The sequence below is a fragment of the Staurois parvus genome, unplaced genomic scaffold (assembly GCF_062004578.1).
Source record: "Staurois parvus isolate SC_StPar_1 unplaced genomic scaffold, SC_StPar_1.0 ptg001122l, whole genome shotgun sequence".
In the NCBI taxonomy this organism is placed as follows: domain Eukaryota; kingdom Metazoa; phylum Chordata; class Amphibia; order Anura; family Ranidae; genus Staurois; species Staurois parvus.
Window position 1 is genome coordinate 1,594,331 of NW_028318918.1, and position 18,170 is coordinate 1,612,500.

Here is an 18,170-nt window from a genome sequence, read left to right on the forward strand (position 1 = left end):
GCCACCCCTCTGTCCAAGTATACCACGTCCACCGCCACCCCTCTGTCCAAGTATACCACGTCCACAGCCACCCCTCTGTCCAATTATACCACTTCCACCGCCACCCCTCTGTCCAAGTATACCACATCCACAGCCACCCCTCTGTCCAAGTATACCACGTCCACCGCCACCCCTCTGTCCAAGTATACCACATCCACCGCCACCCCTCTGTCCAAGTATATCACGTCCACTGCCACCCCTCTGTTCAAGTATGTCACGTTCACTGCCACCCCTCTGTCCAAGTATACCACGTCCACCAGGCTAGGGTCAGTGTGCTTGTGCGTGGTCTTGACCATAGGTAACATAACTGGTGCTGCTTCTCAGCCTTTTGGCTAAGATCAAGTGTAGTATCTGTTCTTATCAGTGTCCAGTAGGGATGCTTTGCCTTCATTCTTGCTTTCTGGCAAGGATGGTTGGCTGTATAGTACCACTGCTGGTATGATGGGGGCTCTGAAGGCTAGTACTGGCTGGAACAGAAACCGTGGGGGCCCCAGTTCCTCCTGATTTGAATGGATCTACCTTGTCGGGCCGGAGAGCAGTGCCCCCTGAGTGGTCGCCTCATGGGTGCTCTTAGTAGTACATGGGGGTGGGATCCAAACACTTTTTCTGCACTACAACTTTTAGGGCTAGGCCTTTTGGCTAAGTCCAGGGCAATTTTTATGGTACAGGCCTCAGAGCATAGCACAATTGCATTGCCACTTTTAAATTTTTATTTCATTTATTATTCTCCCACGTTTTTGTCACCTTTCACTTACCTTTCACTTATGTGTGTGTTTCTCATGGATGGTAGGTTGTGGGTCCTCGGCCCTGCCCTGAAGTCTTGGGGGGGTGGACTAAAGCCCACCCCTAAGTGCACTTTTTTCACTTGGACGTTTTTTGCTCACTTACTGGTTTTTCGTATTTTCGCACCTCCGCGGACTAAAAAAGGAAAAAAAAATCCTTACTTTTTATACCAGGTCTTCAGCCATGCATTGCGTGCTATAATATCCCCGTCTTTGCTGAGTTGCGCATGGCACATGTTGCACCTCTGCATAGGAACCAATCAGCTTCCAGTTTTATTGTCAAAGCTTAACTGAACAAGCTGAAGCTAGAAGCCGATTGGCTGCCATGCACAGCTGCACCAGATTCTGAGTGCTCCAGTTTTAGTAAATCTTCCCCAATGAAGTAAAAAACAGAACCTGCAATATATATCTCTTACATATATAAGTAGCTGTATGTGTTGCACCTTTCACAGCTCAACCATTACTATTTATTTCTTCATGCGGGTCTCAAATTTGGCTGCAATCTGGCGCCCCCTGTAGTCCAATAATCATAACACCAGATTCTGTGTGTTTACATCAGAGGAACAATCCCTCCACTGGTAATAATTTGCGTTTTGGGCTACTTTCACACACATATGCATTTTTTTCCCGTTTGCGGTGCATTTTAGCATGGCCTCTTACTCAGAAAACGCACCAAAAACGTTTTTTGATGCGATTTTGCCACTTTTTTTCTGCGATTTCTATTGATTTCAATAGACAGGTGCTTTTTTTTTTAACGCACCAAAACTGCAGCAAGCAGGACTTACCCACAACGGATCAGTGTGAAGAGTTCCATAGGAATACACGGTCACGTGTTTTCCTTCCCCTTTTTATTCAACGCAAAAGCGGAAGAAAAATGGATCCGTGTGAAAGCAGCCTTGTTTTGTATTTTTTTTTTGTTTTTTTTTACCTTTTTTGCATTTGTTTTTCTTTTTTTTCACATTATATTTATAGGAAAAAAAATATCTCCCATAGTGGATCATCTGGTGTAGTTGTTCATTCCCCACCCATGGAGACACACTGACATGACATTAGTGACAATACTATTCCTACCGCCCTCTATGCGTGTTATGGGCTTTACCCACAATGCACTCTGCTCCCATTCAAAGACCTTCGCTGGTTGCCTCGTTCATGCAGTTTCCATAGTGACACAGATCCAGCATTCCCCCGGGTGTGAAATGGTCTTGAGTGGAAGGAGAAAAATGCTTTAAAGTGATTTATAAATAGAACCTTCCACAGACCTATGAAGAGAGATAAAGAACACAAAGACAACCTCTTCCATGTTGGAGCGTGTATGTGGGGGCAGGATGGACAGCCGTAATGGAGGGGTACAGAGGTGGAATGCAATGCTCTGTGCTGGTGAATGCATCCTCAGATCCAATAATTCTGTGTTCTGACATTGCAGTCTCACATACACTATATTGCCAAAAGTATTGACCCCGCCCTCCCAGTCATGTGATTCAGGTGTTCCAATCCCCTCCATTGCCACAGGTGTATACAATCATCACCTAGGCATGCAGACGGCTTCTACAAACATTGGTGAAAGAATGGGTCGCTCTCAGGAGCTCAGTGACTCCAAGCGTGGTCCCGTGATAGGTGGCCACCTGGGCAATAAGTCCATCCGTGACATTTCCTGGCTACTAAATATTCCACGCTCAACTGTTAGTGGGATTATAACAAAGTGGAAGCAACTGGGAACAACAGCAACTCAGCCACCAAGTGGTAGGCCACGTCACATGACAGAGCGGGGTCAGCGCATGCTGAAGCGCACAGTGCGCAGAAGTCGCCAACTGTCTGCAGAGTCAGTAGCTAAAGACCTCCAAACCTGGTGTGGCCTTCAGATGAGCCCAACAACAGTGCATAGAGAGCTTCATGGAATGGGTTTCCATGGCCGAGCAGCTGCATCCAAGCCTTACATCACCAAGTGCAATGCAAAGCTTCGGATGCCGTGGTGTAAAGCACGCCGCCACTGGACTCTAGAGCAGGGGAGACGTGTTCTCTGGAGTGACCAATCACGCTTCTCTGTCTGGCAATCCGATGGATGTTTCTGGGTTTGACGGTTGCCAGGAGAACGGTACTTGCCTGACTACATTGTGCCAAGTGTAAAGTTTGGTGGAGGGGGGATTATGGTGTGGGGTTGTTTTTCAGGGGTTGGGCTTGGCCCCCTAGTTCTAGTGAAGGGAACTCTTAAGACATCAGCATACCAAGACATTTTGGCCAATTTCATGCTCCCAACTTTGTGGGAAGAGTTTGGGGATGGCCCCTTCCTGTTCCAACATGACTGCACACCAGTGCACAAAGCACAGTCCATAAAGACATGGAGGAGCCAGTTTGGGGTGGAGGAACTTGACTGGCCTGCACAGAGTCCTGACCTCAACCCCATAGAACACCTTTGGGATGAATTAGAGCAGAGACTGTGAGCCAGGCCTTCTCACCCAACATCAGTGCCTGACCTGACAAATGTACTTCTGGAAGAATGGTCCAACCTTCCCATAGACACCCTCCTAAACCTTGTGGACGGCCTTCCCAGAAGAGTTGAAGCTGTTATAGCTGCAAAGGGCGGGGCCAACTCAATATTGAACCCTACGGACTAAGACTGGGGGGGCATTAAAGGTCATGTGCGTGGAAAGGCCGGCCGACCAATACGTTCGGCAATATAGTGTATCACGGCATACACCCGCTCATGGTGCAATGTACAATCCTAAGCTCCACAACACACACAGGGATTCTTCATCCCTTTCGCTGCCAGAGCCATTTTGGCATTTTTGGCACACACGTTTAAAAAAATCGTTTCAGACCTGAAGATGACACAAAACCCCCAAACATGACATGTTTTCTGAAAGCAGACACCCTGGAGAATAAAATAGCAGCAGTTACAATATTTTATGTCACTCAATATTACCGATTACTCGATTATTTCAATAAAAAACGCACTAAAGTAAATTTTAGGGCAAACAAACACAATAAATTACCCGAATTATAAAATATAAAAGATGAGGTTGTGCCGAGTACACAGATACCCAACATGTCAATCCTTCAATTTGCGTGCGCTTGCAAAATGGTGACTTTTGCAGGCCATACATGGTTGCAATTCCGAATGATTTTTCGACCGAAAATTGGAAACGTCGTTCGCTCGGTGATCCGATGGTGCCATCATTGATTTCAAAAATCGGCCGACCGAGTCATAAATATCACCCCAAGGGCGGACTGACCATTCGAGCTCTCGGGCACTGCCCGAGGGCCCGGAGTCTGTAGGGGGCCCCATGAAATGCCCCTGGTACCTTTTTTATAGGCTTTTTTGAGTGTGGGCAAGGACACAGGGGCCCCATGATCCCTTATTGCCTGGGGGCCCCATGAGTTGTCAGTCCGTCCCTGGTTCACCACATATAACAGGAGAAACGTCTGTTCCTTCCAGGTCACGGCTCATGGAGCATATTCTTTTCGGAAAAACGATCGTACGATTTGACCATCATTGAGTCGAAAATCGGTCGTTTTTCACGAATTTTCCAACATGCCTCGTATTATAAATCCTCCTGCGCTTCTATGGAACCCCCCTCCTAATTAATAAGCTGCTAACACTCAAACTGATACCCAAAACAGTGCTCAAATGTATAAATAAATTAGTGTAGCGCTAAAGATTCATTAAAATAAACAAGGCCAATATAATAAATCATATATAATACCGTATTTGCCGGCGTATAAGACGACCCCCCTACTTTTCCTGCTAAAATGTAGTGTTTGGGCTATACTCGCCGTATAAGACTACCCCTCTTCCAATGCACACCAGTGGGAGGAATAGTGCCCCATCATTGATGTCAGTGGGAGGAATAGTGCCCCATCATTGGTATCAGTGGGAGGAATAGTGCCCCATCATTGGTGTCAGTGGGAGGAATAGTGCCCCATCATTGGTGTCAGTGGGAGGAATAGTGCCCCATCATTGGTGTCAGTGGGAGGAATAGTGCCCCATCATTGGTATCAGTGGCAGGAATGGTGCCCCATCATTGGTATCAGTGGCAGGAATAGTGCCCCATCATTGGTATCAGTGGCAGGAATAGTGCCCCATCATTGGTGTCAGTGGGAGGAATGGTGTCCCATCATTGGTGTCAGTGAGGGGTGGAATAGTGCCCCATCATTGGTGTCAGTGGGGGGTGGAATAGTGCCCCATCGTTGGTGTCAGTGGGGGGGGGAATAGTGCCCCATCGTTGGTGTCAGTGGGGGGGGGAATAGTGCCCCATCGTTGGTGTCAGTGGGGGGGAGGAATAGTGCCCCATCGTTGGTGTCAGTGGGAGGAATAGTGCCCCATCGTTGGTATCAGTGGGAGGAATAGTGCCCCATCATTGGTATCAGTGACACCAATGATGGGGCACTATTCCTCCCACTGAGACTTGCTGACCCTGTTCTCGTATGGTGCTGCTGCAGACAGCATATGTGGTTGCAGCAGCACCTCTACACAGAACACTTACCTGCTGCTCCGGCACTCAATTTTCGCGGGGCCGCTCGGCTCCGCCCCCTCGCCGGTGATTGGCCGCCTGTGTGCCTTTCCTGAGCTACAGTTCTGGCGGCCAATCACCGGTGAGGAGGCGGAGCCGAGCAGCCGCACGAACATCCAGTGGCCGAACTGAAGGAGACGCCGCGCTTCCTGGACCGGATCGTCGTGGGACTGGATCCAGGTAAGAGACATCAGCCCCTGCAAACCCCTGTACTTAATGCCGCAGCCCTCCTAACATGTGTAAGGGCGTATAAGACGACCCCCGACTTTTGAGAAGATTTTCAAGGGTCAAAAAGTCGTCTTATACGCCGGCAAATACGGTATATAAATATTGTGATAAGTGCTGTGATCCTCTCAGTGCTCTTATATGCCACTTAATACACTCACATATATCCCTCTATTTCAAAACAAAACCCATATGGGCTCATATTCCATAAATTATATATAGGTATTGTGATAGTGCCACTTCAAAAAACAATAAATAAATAGATCAATAAATCAATATCATGCAATGGTGCCACTTCAACTTAATTCAACGTCCAATGTTCAAATCCAAATCCGTCTATTCCAAGTGTTCTTTATATACATGCAATGTGTTTTTATATATATAGTGCCGCTCGTGAACCAACACACTCCTTTCCACTTCGGCTGCAACGCCTGCTCACCTCCTTCCAGCGACCCCTAGGGGCCCACAAGCCTTTAGGATCACTCTGGATCCTCAAGAATCCTGGTGTGGTACCTCTCTGATACTCCTCCTATCAGGCCTCCTCCACTCCTTCACTGCTGTGCCTCATAGGATCCTCACCAGCGTTTTTCTGCAAACCCTCTCTCACATATTAGTGAGTGAAAAAAAAGATCCTCCATAGTGTAGTATTTCCAATAAATGTGTGAGTTAGCGAGCGCACCTTATAAAGGGGCTTTGTAGAATGAAGCCCCCCCAGCGGAGAGTGATTGAAGTAGATGCAAAGTGGAAGCAGAGGAGCCCAGCATTTTAGGAGTCCACCCAGGTTGGAGGATTTGGGATATAGGTCCGGACCATCATCTCTGGCAGCAGTCACCCCATTAACCACCAGAGGACACCTTTACCATCAGGCCGCACCTTCACGGGACCTTCGGCTTCATGGAATTTCTATGTGCACATTAAATTGCACATCCGGTGAGTGGGCAATTTTTCTACACCTTCATGTTGGGATGTTGGAATATACCCATTTGGATTGAAGTCATATATACTCCATCACTGGAATATACCTATTTGGACTGATACCATATCACCTCGGACTGTTTGTCATTCAGTTTATAGGACTTTTTTCACTTTTTGTCATATTTATGACAGTGTGTTTTATTTGTATAGCGCTGCACACCCCATTTTTATGTAGTATTTCCAATATGTAAGGGTTTAATTTCAAACATAGCCAAAAGGGAACTCACATTTGTTTGTACAGCGATATTCCGTCCCTATATGGGCAAACTGCACACCTTTGTTTTTGCTTCCTGATAACCAGGAAAATGGCGTCCCGCACCGGAAGTGCGTCACTCCGGATACCGGAAGTTGCTTCTTAGCGTGCCTACGCGTTACGTCACGTGGACCTCACTTCATATGTGAGTGTATTAAGTGGCATATAAGAGCACTGAGAGGATCACAGCACTTATCACAATATTTATATATTATATATGATTTATTATATTGGCCTTGTTTATTTTAATGAATGTTTAGCGCTACATTAATTTATTTATACTTTCCAACATGCCTGATCGCCGAAAAGGGGAGGAACCACGAAAATCGGCCGGTGCCATTGACCCACTAACAGGGCGAAAATCGGCCAATTATTTTTAGGTCCGATTTTTGGACAAAAAATACGTCGATTTTTCGACCCATGTATGGCCGACCAAACGTCAGTATCTCATATTCTCTATAGGTGATGCTTCAAAAGCCCCCCACAGGCCATCAGTTTCGTTTTACGGAGGAGGTCTGGTGGTAGAATGATTGCTCTCACTCCGGCGTGCGCGGCGATATGTAACATGTGTATCGCAATCAATGGTTTCCAGCATAGGCGCCTCCAATGCATATGTTTACATTCATAGGTGCGTATTTGTGGGGGTGGGCCTCAAAATGTTTGGGGGGTGGGGATTATGTGCTTGGGTGTAACTAATTTTTTTGCAATAAAAAATTTTTTTACATCACATAGAGGACACAAAGTCCCCTATATGATTTTTAGGTGACAGGTTCTCTTTACTGACTGCCCCCCACCCTCCGTACTGAACACCATTTCCCCATCCTCCCCCCCATACACCACTGCTCCTCTGCCCCCCCTTGTACCCCAAGAGCTGTTGTTGGGTTTCTGCACTTTAAATAGAAGGTAATATCATAGATAGCTCACCTCAGTGCTGCACCCCTCCCCCACCGGCTGTACACCGAGAACTGAGAGATCAAAACCCGTTGACCGCTCAGTTCTCCCCTCTGCTCTGAGCAGAGTGATGGCTGTCAGTCTCTGGCTCTGCCCCTCCATTGCTCACTAGACCACTGGGCTGGGGAGAGGGCGGCTGGCTTTGGCTTGCAGCAGTGGGCTGAGAGGCCAAGCCATCTGTCAATTAGGAATCGGGCAGATCCTGACAATATTGTCAGGATACATCCAGAGACTGGAGTGCCAGGCAGGAGAGGGGGTGGGAGTGGCTGGCTTTGGCTCACAGCTGAGAGACTGAGCCATCTGTTAATCAGGAATCAGGCAGATCCTGACAATATTGTCAGGATACATCCAGAGACTGGAGTGCCAGGCAGGAGAGGGGTGGGAGTGGCTGGCTTTGGCTCACATCTGAGAAGCCGAGCCATGTATCAATCAGGAATCGGGCAGATCCCGACAATATTGTCAGGGTACATGCAGAGACTGGCGTGGCTCTGTGACTCCAGCCCTCTGCTGGCTGGTTGTGATGATAGGAGAGCAGAATGAAGTGTACATCTATGACCTACAGGAGAGGTGTAATATGTCTCTTCTATAACCACACCCATTTAGAATACTCCTCCCCTAATCAAAGTAATACCCGCCCACAGTGACTTGCTGGAGGCACCACAATAAAAAAGTGTGACTGGAAATTATTCTGGAATCTTCATCCACTGCGCATTGGTTCCGCTTGTGGTAGAATCCTGAAATACAGAAATGAGAAATGTCATGCGGAACCAATAATATCCATCACCGCGCCGACCCCGCCTCCACCATGGGAGGAGACGATGAGAACCCCGCCTTCCAGTCATCCGAGCCGCCTCCTGAGGTAAACCTGGGAGGGCGGAGCTTCCCGTCACCTTCCCCGCGTCCCGCCTCCTCTCAGAAACTTCCTCCCCCGGCATGCCCCGCGAGCTCCTGGGACTCCAACTACCGGCATGCCTGGCGCTTTTGGACATGCGCAGTGCGGGCGGGGCCCGGCTGTTGTGCTAGAAGCCGGAGGTTACTGCAGGTGAGCGATGTTGTTGATGGATTCGGTTTCCTCCAGCTGTCCGGGAGGGCGAATGCCGGAGGCCGGGGAGGGGGCAGCCCCGGGGGCTGGGAAGGCCTGTCCCCGGAGATCAGGGCGGCCCAGCATCATCACCCTGTCCGGGCAGCTCTCCTTCTAATAGTCCACAGTGTGTGTGTATATAGGGGGCAGACTGCAGCTGGGTGTCCCCGGAAGTGCGATGTAAGCGATGTGTGGCTGGGGGTCCTGCTGTGTGCTGTGCTTGTCGAGGTTTTATTGTCTTTGGTGTTTCATTGTAGTTGAGGGGGTTTTAGTTTCGTTTTTGTGTTTTGTTTCTTTTTTATGTGTTGCTTTTATTGTTTTTTTTATGGTGTTTGTTTTTATTTGCTGTGGTGTTGTGTTTTATTTCTGTGTAATGTGTTTTCCCCCCATTTTTGTGTTGTTTTGTTGTATTTTTTCTTTTTTAGTGTTTTATTGTAGTTGAGGTTTTTTTTTTGTTTTTTTTGTGGGTTTTTTTTTGTCTTTTATAATTTATGGTGTTTGTTTTTATTTGTGGTGGTGTTTGTGTTTTTTTGTTTTTTCTTTTGTTAGTTTGTGGTGGTGTTGTGTTTATTTTTTTCCTATTTCATGTGTTATTTCGTTGTGTATATATATATATTTTTTTTTAGTGTTTTTATTGTAGTTGAGGTTTTTTTGTTGTTGTTGTGGGTTTTTTTTTTCTTTTTTTTTTTTCTTTATGGTGTTTGTTTTTATCTGTGGTGTTTTTTTTTTTTTGTTTTGTTTTTCTTTTGTGGTGGGGTTATGTTTATTTTTTTTCCTATTTTTATGTGTTTTGTTGTGTTTTTTTTTTTTTTTTTTTAATTGTGTTTTATTGTGGGTTTTTCTTTTTGTGTGTTTGATGTTATGGGGGTTTTCATTTGTTGTGGGGGGTTTTTTTGTATTGTGGATTTATTGTTGGGGTTCTTTGTTGGGGGGGTCGTCTGTTTTTTTGGTGTGTTTGTGGTTTTTCTCTCATTGTGTGTCTGTGTTTTTTGTTATGTTGGTCTGGTTGTATTTGTGTATATTGTGTGGTATTTTCTCCCTCATCTCTATATTTTTTGTTGTCTGTATTGATTTTTTATTCTCCCGGAGATCTATGGTATTCGCTGTGTTTGTGTACTTTGTGTTTTGTCTGCAGCCGTTTGTGTTGTTGCTAATTTTGTTTTGTTGTTGTGGTGATTTGTGTTATTTATCTCCTGGATGTGTGTTGTGTTGGCTGTGATTATTATGATGGTTCTGCTGTATTTTTATGTGTGTGGGATGGGGAGTTGTAATTTTGTGTTCTTTTTTACTCTGGGGGGGGGGTTCATTTTGTCTACTTTTCTTTCTTTACCAAAATAAGCTTGTGGGGGTTCATTCCTGCCCCCCCCCTTTTTTTTTCTTTTACTCCCAATGAGCCACATGTCAGGTCATTCCTACTCTGCATCACTCTGATTATTTTACTCCTACGAGTTGCATGCTGGGTCATTTCCACCCCATAGCTCATGTAAACAAAGAGGCGGGCTTTGAGTGGGAAGACTCGGCCCGTGGGTCACAAAAACAAAAGGGGCGGGGTGTGTATGTCCTTGCCCACAGCTCATTGGAATATACAAGGAAGGCCGGGGAGTGATTTGGAAGGAATGTGATTTGGCCAGCAGTTCACATAAACAAAGATATGTGGTGGGAATGGACAATTTCACGGCCCATGTAAACAAAGGCGGGCTGGAGGAAGGAATGATCCATCTAGCAGCTCACGTAAACAAAAATGCTGGGTGTGAATGACTCATCTCTTAGCACACGTAAACAAAGATGTGTGGTGGGAATGGACAATTTCAGGGCCCATGTAAACAGAGGCGGGGCTGGAGGAAGGAATGATCTATCTAGCAGCTCACATAAATAAAGACGTGTGGTGGGAATGACTCATCTCCTAGCACACGTAAACAAAGAGGTGGACTGGGGCAAGAATGACACGCCCACATTGCTCGCTGGAATAAACAAGGTGGGCTGGGGGTAGGGATTATTTGGCCAGCAGCTCACATAAAGAAAGATGTGTGGTGGTAAGGGCTAATTTCACGGCCCATGTAAACAAAGAAAGAAGCATGCTGGAGGAAGGAATGATCCACCTAGCAGCTCACGTAAACAAAGATATGTGGTGTGCAATGGCCAATTTCACAGCCCATGTAAACAAAGAGGCAGGCTGGGGGAAGGAATGATCCACCTAGCAGCTCACGTAAACAAAGATGTGTGGAGTGGCCAATTTCACGGCCCATGTAAACAAAGAGGCATGCTGGAGGAAGGAATGATCCATCTAGCAGCTCACATAAACAAAAGATGCTGGGTGGGAATGACTCATCTTCTAGCACACGTAAACAAAGAGGTGGACTGGGGCAAGAATGACACAACCACATTGCTCGCTGGAATAAACAAGGGGACTGGTGGGATTATTTGGCTGGCAGCTCACATAAAAAAAGACATGTGGTGGGAATGGCCCATTTGATGGCCCATATAAACAAGAGGCGGGCTGGAGGAAGGAATGATCAATCCAGCACCTCACATAAACAAAGATGCTGGGTGGGAATGACTCATCTCCTAGCACACGTAAACAAAGAGGTGGACTGGGGCAGGAATGATGCGCCCACATAGCTCACTGGAATAAACAAGGCTGCTGGGGGTAGGGATTATTTGGCTGGCAGCTCACATAAACAAAGATATGTGGTGGGAATGGGCCATTTCACGGCCCGTGTAAACAAAGAGGTGGGCGTAAAGAAGGAATGATCCATCTAGCAGCTCACATAAACAAAGATGCTGGGTGGGAATGACCCATCTCCTAGCGTACATAAACAAAGAGGCGGGCTGGAGGAAGGAATGATCCACCTAGCAGTTCACGTGAACAAAGATACTGGGTGGGAATGACCCATCTCATAGCGCATGTAAACAAAGAGGTGGACTGGGGCAGGAATGACACAACCACATAGCTCACTGGAATAAACAACGGAGCGGGGGGGTAGGGATCATTTGGCTGGCAGCTCACATAAAGATTTGTGGTGGGAATGGCTCATTTGATGGCCCATGTAAACAGAGGCAGGCTGGAGGAAGGAATGATCCACCTAGCAGCTCACATAAAGATGCTGGGTGGGAATGACCCATCTCATAGCGCACATAAACAAAGAGGTGGACTGGGGCAGGAATGACACGCCCACATAGCTCACTGGACTAAACAAGGTGGGCTGGGGGTAGGGATTATTTGGCCAGCAGCTCACATAAACAAAGATGTGTGGTGGGAATGAGTCTTCTCACAGCTCATAGAAACGAAGAAGCGGGCCGGGGGCTGATCTAGCCTGCAGCTCATGTAAACAAAGATGTGGGGTGGGAATGACCCAGCCACACAGCTCATTGGAATAACTAGAGGTAGGCTGCAAGGCGAGAATGGTCTGTCCAGCAGCGAATGTAAACAAAGGCAGCTAATGTAAACAAAGAGGCGGGTCGAGAATGTCCCGCCCACATCTCACTGAAGTGAAAAGTGAGAGCATGTTTAGAGTTTGGCTAGAGATGTCCAGGCCAGTTTTGAGTTTTCAGCGCTGTCACACTTTGACAATTGTGAGGTCATGCAGTGTTGTACCTAAATTAAATATTTTATCTTTCTTTCTTTTTTTTCCCACACAAATAGATTTTTTGGTGGTATTTAACCACTTCAATACCGGGCACTTTCACCCCCCTTCCTGCCCAGGCCAATTTCCAGCTTTCAGCGCTGTTGCACTTTGAATGACAATTGCGCGGTCATGCAACCCTGTACCCATATGAAATTTTTATCATTTTTTTCACACGAATAGCTTTCTTTTGGTGGTATTTAATCACCTCTGCGTTTTTGTTTTTTTTTAATTTTTTGCTAAATAAAACAAAAAACACCTGAAACTTTTGAAATAATACACACTTTTCTTCTTTTCTTTATAAAATTTTTCAAATAACGTTTCTTCATAAATTTAGGTCAAAATGCTACATTTCTTTAGTGAAATTAATAATACTAATTGAATTTGTATTTTTTTTTCAAATGTTTCTATTTTTATTTTTTATTACATTTTTTTTCTTTTTTTTTACTATTTTATTTTTCAGCACACTGTGACCAAAGCCATACAATGTTACCATAGTAACAGGGAACTACTCTGGGCAAGTGATCAGGATTTTTTTTTTAATACATTATGATTGCTAATACCGATGTATTTCATTGATATTTGCAATCATTGTTACTGAATGAAACGGTTATCGCACGCTGACAGCTCGAGAGGAGAGACGGTAATCGGCATTCCTCAGGAGGGGACATGTACACTGATCATCAGAGCACTGTTGATCAGTGTGCCCTGATAATCAGTGTAGCCCCAGCAGTGCCACCTGTCAGTGCCCTCCAGTGCCACATCAATGCCACACATCAGTGCCTACCAGTGCACATCAATGCCACATATCAGTGCCTACCAGTGCACATCAATGCCACATATCAGTGCCTACCAGTGCACATCAATGCCACATATCAGTGCCTACCAGTGCACATCAATGCCACATATCAGTGCCTACCAGTGCACATCAATGCCACATATCAGTGCCTACCAGTGCACATCAATGCCACATAACATTGCCCATCTGAGTTGCCTTTCAGTGCCACCTAAAGGCTTGTTCACACTTGAGTGTTTTACCAACGCTTGCCAAACACCTCTATAGTGTTTGGCAAGCGTTGGTCCGGCGTTTGCGGAGCGTTTTTTTTAAAGCTCCGCAAACGCCGCATTTGCGGTTTAGCGGCAATTGCTAGGCATTTGCCGAGCGTTAAAAACGCCCGACAAACGCCTGTAATGAAGTTTGAATGAAGTTGCCCCGCAACCGCTCCGCAAATGCCCCGCAACCGCGTCGCAACCGCACCGCAAACGCCGGCCGGGCGTTTGCAGAGCGGCACCGTAGGCTAGAATAGGAGGCTTCAACGCCTCCTGACTCGACCAGAGGCGTCCGTTTTGCCGCGACGCAAACGCTCCCATTAGAACAGCACCATGTGCTGCAATGTGCAGAATTGGCCGAGGCGATTGGGAAGCGGTAAAAACGCTTCCCCAACGCCTCTCTGCCGCCTGCACACAACGCTAGTGTGAACGTAGGCTAACAGTGCCAGTCAGTGCCATATGAGTGCTTCCTTTCAGTGCCCATCAGCGATGCCTGTCAAGGCCCTCACTGACACCTACCAGTGCCTCCTCAGCAGTGTCCATCAGTGCCCATCACTGCAGCCTCATTAGCACACATCAGTGAAGGAGAAAAATCACTTATTTATAAAATTTTATAACAAAGACTAAGAAAAAACTTTTCAGTGGTTTTTGGTTTGTTTAGCAAAAAATAAAAAACCTGAGGTGATTAAATACACCAAAAGAAAGCTTTATCTGTCACAAAAAAATGATAAAAATTTAATATGGGTACAGTGTTGCATGACCGCGCAATTGCCATTCAAAGTGCAACAGTGCTGAAAGCTGAAAACTGGCCTGGGCAGGGAGGGGGTATAAGTGCCCGGTAGGCAGGGAGGGGGTATAAGTGCCCGGTAGGCAGGGAGGGGGTATAAGTGCCCGGTAGGCAGGGAGGGGGTATAAGTGCCCGGTAGGCAGGGAGGGGGTATAAGTGCCCGGTAGGCAGGGAGGGGGTATAAGTGCCCGGTAGGCAGGGAGGGGGTATAAGTGCCCGGTAGGCAGGGAGGGGGTATAAGTGCCCGGTAGGCAGGGAGGGGGTATAAGTGCCCGGTAGGCAGGGAGGGGGTATAAGTGCCCGGTAGGTGAGGGGTTAAATAAAATGCTGCTGGTAAAGAATGAATATTGCTGAATAGGAAACTAAAACTGCAGCAATCGGATTACAACGGCCATTTTTTTTTTTTTTTTATAATTTTCAGTTTTAAATATTTTTTGTTTTGACTTTCACTAAATGCTTTTCTTTTTTCTTTCTCCTGTCTCCAGGCCCAGGGGTGTGCAAGGTCCCCCCCCATGATGATCTCTTGTGGGCCTCTAGAATTCCTTTCTCCTTTCAGCTGATAGTCAAGCAACAGATGTGGTACAGAGGTGGAAAATGGCCGACAGCTTGAAAATCTTTCTCCAGGACCTGGTCCGGGTAGGCTGAACATCCGCATGACTGACGATGAGATGTCATTGTCTGTGCTGTTGGTACATACAGGATGAACTAGTTACACAAGTAGAGAGAGATGCTAACATTCCGGATTTTAGGTGGAGTCTGGGCTCTCTGGTGTTTCCAGGAGTTTATGGATCCGTCACTGTGGGATTGTTCAAGTGATTGTAAAGGTAGACTAATCACCTCCCGTCCGGCTGTTGTATATAAACGACCAGACGGTGGCAGTGCAGGGTCAGGTGGCTGTTTATAAAGGGCATCCCCGCCCCCTGCTTGTGCGCGCTCCCTGGGAGCGCACAGCACCTCGATCCGGTGCCCGCTGTGTCCTCCTGGAAATCCGATCGTCCAACGGGACCTCTGTGCGAGGTCCCAATCACGTGATCGCTGATTGGCCAATCAGTGATCACATGAATAGTAGTAAGCAAGATGTCACTTCTGACATCATTGCTTACTACGTGTGAAATCTGTGAATGATCACAGAGGTCACATGGTACAGGGCTATTCACAACAGCCTTGTACCATGTGACAAGCTGTGACCAATCACAGCTCTCACAGTATTTCTCAATAGCTGCAAGAATGCAGCCAGAGAGAAGGAGAAATGATTGCTTTTACATCCTTTATGGGTGTAAAAGCAATCAGTGTAAAAAAAAAAAAAATAGATCTTCCATCACCCGCCACAAGTAGTACAGTGTCACCATGGTGACACTGTACTGCTAGGCTCTCAGTATGTAGAAAAAAAAATAATCATATAAAAAAATCAAATAAAAATGTAAAAAAAATGTTTAAAAATTAGTGTGACAGTATGAAAAAAAAAATAATAAAAAATATTTAAAAAATGTAAAAAAAAGTTTAAAAATTATAATTTTTGGTTATAAACTAATTTGGGTTATTTTCTTTTTACTAAAAATATAACGGAATAAATTTTGGCCAAGATTATTTATTTGCTAAATTTTATAAGAAAAACACTTTTTTTTTCTACATTTTTGGACTTTTTCATTTACATAGCAAAAAAAAAATAAAAATCCCAGTGGTGAATAAATACCACCAAAATAAAGCTTTATCTGTCTCAAAAAAAATGCTAAAAAATTCATATGGGTGCAGTGTTGCATGACCGCGCAATTGTCATTCAAAGTGTGATAGCGCTGAAGGCTGAAAATTGGCCTGGACTGGAAGGGGGGGGGGGGGGGGAAGTGTCCGGACTGGAAGGGGGGGAAAGTGTCTGGACTGGAAGGGGGGGAAAGTGTCCGGACTGGAAGGGGGGGGAAAGTGTCCTGACTGGAAGGGGGGGAAAGTGTCCGGACTGGAAGGGGGGGAAAGTGTCCGGACTGGAAGGGGGGGAAAGTGTCCGGACTGGAAGGGGGGGAAAGTGTCCGGACTGGAAGGGGGGGGAAGTGTCCGGACTGGAAGGGGGGGAAAGTGTCCGGACTGGAAGGGGGGGGAAAGTGTCCGGACTGGAAGGGGGGGGAAAGTGTCCGGACTGGAAGGGGGGGGAAAGTGTCCGGACTGGAAGGGGGGGGAAAGTGTCCGGACTGGAAGGGGGGGGAAAGTGTCCGGACTGGAAGGGGGGGGAAAGTGTCCGGACTGGAAGGGGGGGGAAAGTGTCCGGACTGGAAGGGGGGGGAAAGTGTCCGGACTGGAAGGGGGGGGAAAGTGTCCGGACTGGAAGGGGGGGGAAAGTGTCCGGACTGGAAGGGGGGGGAAAGTGTCCGGACTGGAAGGGGGGGGAAAGTGTCCGGACTGGAAGGGGGGGGAAAGTGTCCGGACTGGAAGGGGGGGGAAAGTGTCCGGACTGGAAGGGTTTAAAAAAATAAAAGGCTAAACTTACCTGCTTTGTGCAATGGAATTCCACAGAGCTGCCCCGAACCTCCTCTTCTCGGGGCCCCCCCCCTGTCCAGTGGCCCCAATAGGAAGCCGCTTCCCATGTGGGCACCTGTGTGTGCTCGCTCCTGAGCCCTGCTGTTGTTGTCCATTGACACACAGCGGGACTAAGCACCGCTCCCTCGTCCTTGACTTTGATTGACAGCAGGTGGATCCAATGGCTCCTGGAGCCCCAGCAAAGCCAGTGAGACCCGGATGTGAGGAGAGAGAGGAGCATGCACGAGTAGCGCTGCGCTCTGTGAATGGCCCCATAGTCTTCTGAGACCTGTCACGTGTCCCAGAAAACTACGGGGAGGGAGGGGGATAAATTCTGCTTTCGTTTGCCTAGGCCAGGGGTAGGTAACCTGCGGCTCTCTAGCTGTTATGGAACTACATTTCCCATGAGGCATTGCAAAGATTACAAAACTGACAGTTACAGCTATGATTTGCAGAGGCATGATGGAACTTGTAGTCCTGCGACTCTCAGGTTGCCTACCCCTGGCCTAGGCAATTGCAGCAGAACTAGGAGTGGGTAGCTGTCAAATTTGTCATACAAGTACATGGCACAACAGGCACATACACATGCTATAACCAGTGCTCAGCTGGACACTGATAGAAGTCACTAGACTGCTGTATACTGCTGATGAGAAAAAGCATTTTTAGCCATTTATATTTATTAAAATAATTGCATTTCCGTGTTGTGTGTACTGTGGGAGACCAGATATAGTGAATGCAGGGTCCGGGGAGAGTGGATATAGTGAATGCAGGGTCCGGGGAGAGTGGATATAGTGAATGCAGGGTCCAGGGAGACCAGATATAGTGAATGCAGGGTCCGGGGAGACCAGATATAGTGAATGCGGGGTCCGGGGAGAGCGGGTATGGTGAATGTGTGGTCCGGGCAGAGCGGGTATGGTGAATGCGGGGTCCGGGGAGAGCGGGTATGGTGAATGCGGGGTCCGGGGAGAGCGGGTATGGTGAATGCGGGGTCCGGGGAGAGCGGGTATGGTGAATGCGGGGTCCGGGGAGAGCGGGTATGGTGAATGCGGGGTCCGGGGAGAGCGGGTATGGTGAATGCGGGGCCCGGGGAGACCGGGTATGGTGAATGCGGGGCCCGGGGAGACCGGGTATGGTGAATGCGGGGCCCGGGGAGACCGGGTATGGTGAATGCGGGGCCCGGGGAGACCGGGTATGGTGAATGCGGGGCCCGGGGAGACCGGGTATGGTGAATGCGGGGCCCGGGGAGACCGGGTATGGTGAATGCGGGGCCCGGGCAGAGCGGGTATGGTGAATGCGGGGCCCGGGGAGACCGGGTATGGTGAATGCGGGGCCCGGGCAGAGCGGGTATGGTGAATGCGGGGCCCGGGCAGAGCGGTTATGGTGAATGCGGG

General features: G+C 47.6%; 1 protein-coding gene and 1 pseudogene across 1 annotated transcript in view; both read left to right on the forward strand.

Annotated features, from left to right (window-relative positions):
• The first annotated feature begins 351 nt into the window (after window positions 1-351).
• On the forward strand, window positions 352-472 carry LOC149440057 (U2 spliceosomal RNA; annotated as a pseudogene).
• Window positions 473-8,837: 8,365 nt separating this feature from the next.
• Window positions 8,838-18,170, forward strand: part of EI24 (EI24 autophagy associated transmembrane protein) — a 24,590-nt gene continuing 15,257 nt past the window's right edge. The window contains 2 exon segments of the mRNA XM_089659004.1: window positions 8,838-8,994; window positions 14,760-14,910. Of these exon segments, the coding sequence (XP_089515130.1) occupies window positions 14,869-14,910 (42 nt within the window). The 5' untranslated portion in view covers window positions 8,838-8,994; window positions 14,760-14,868.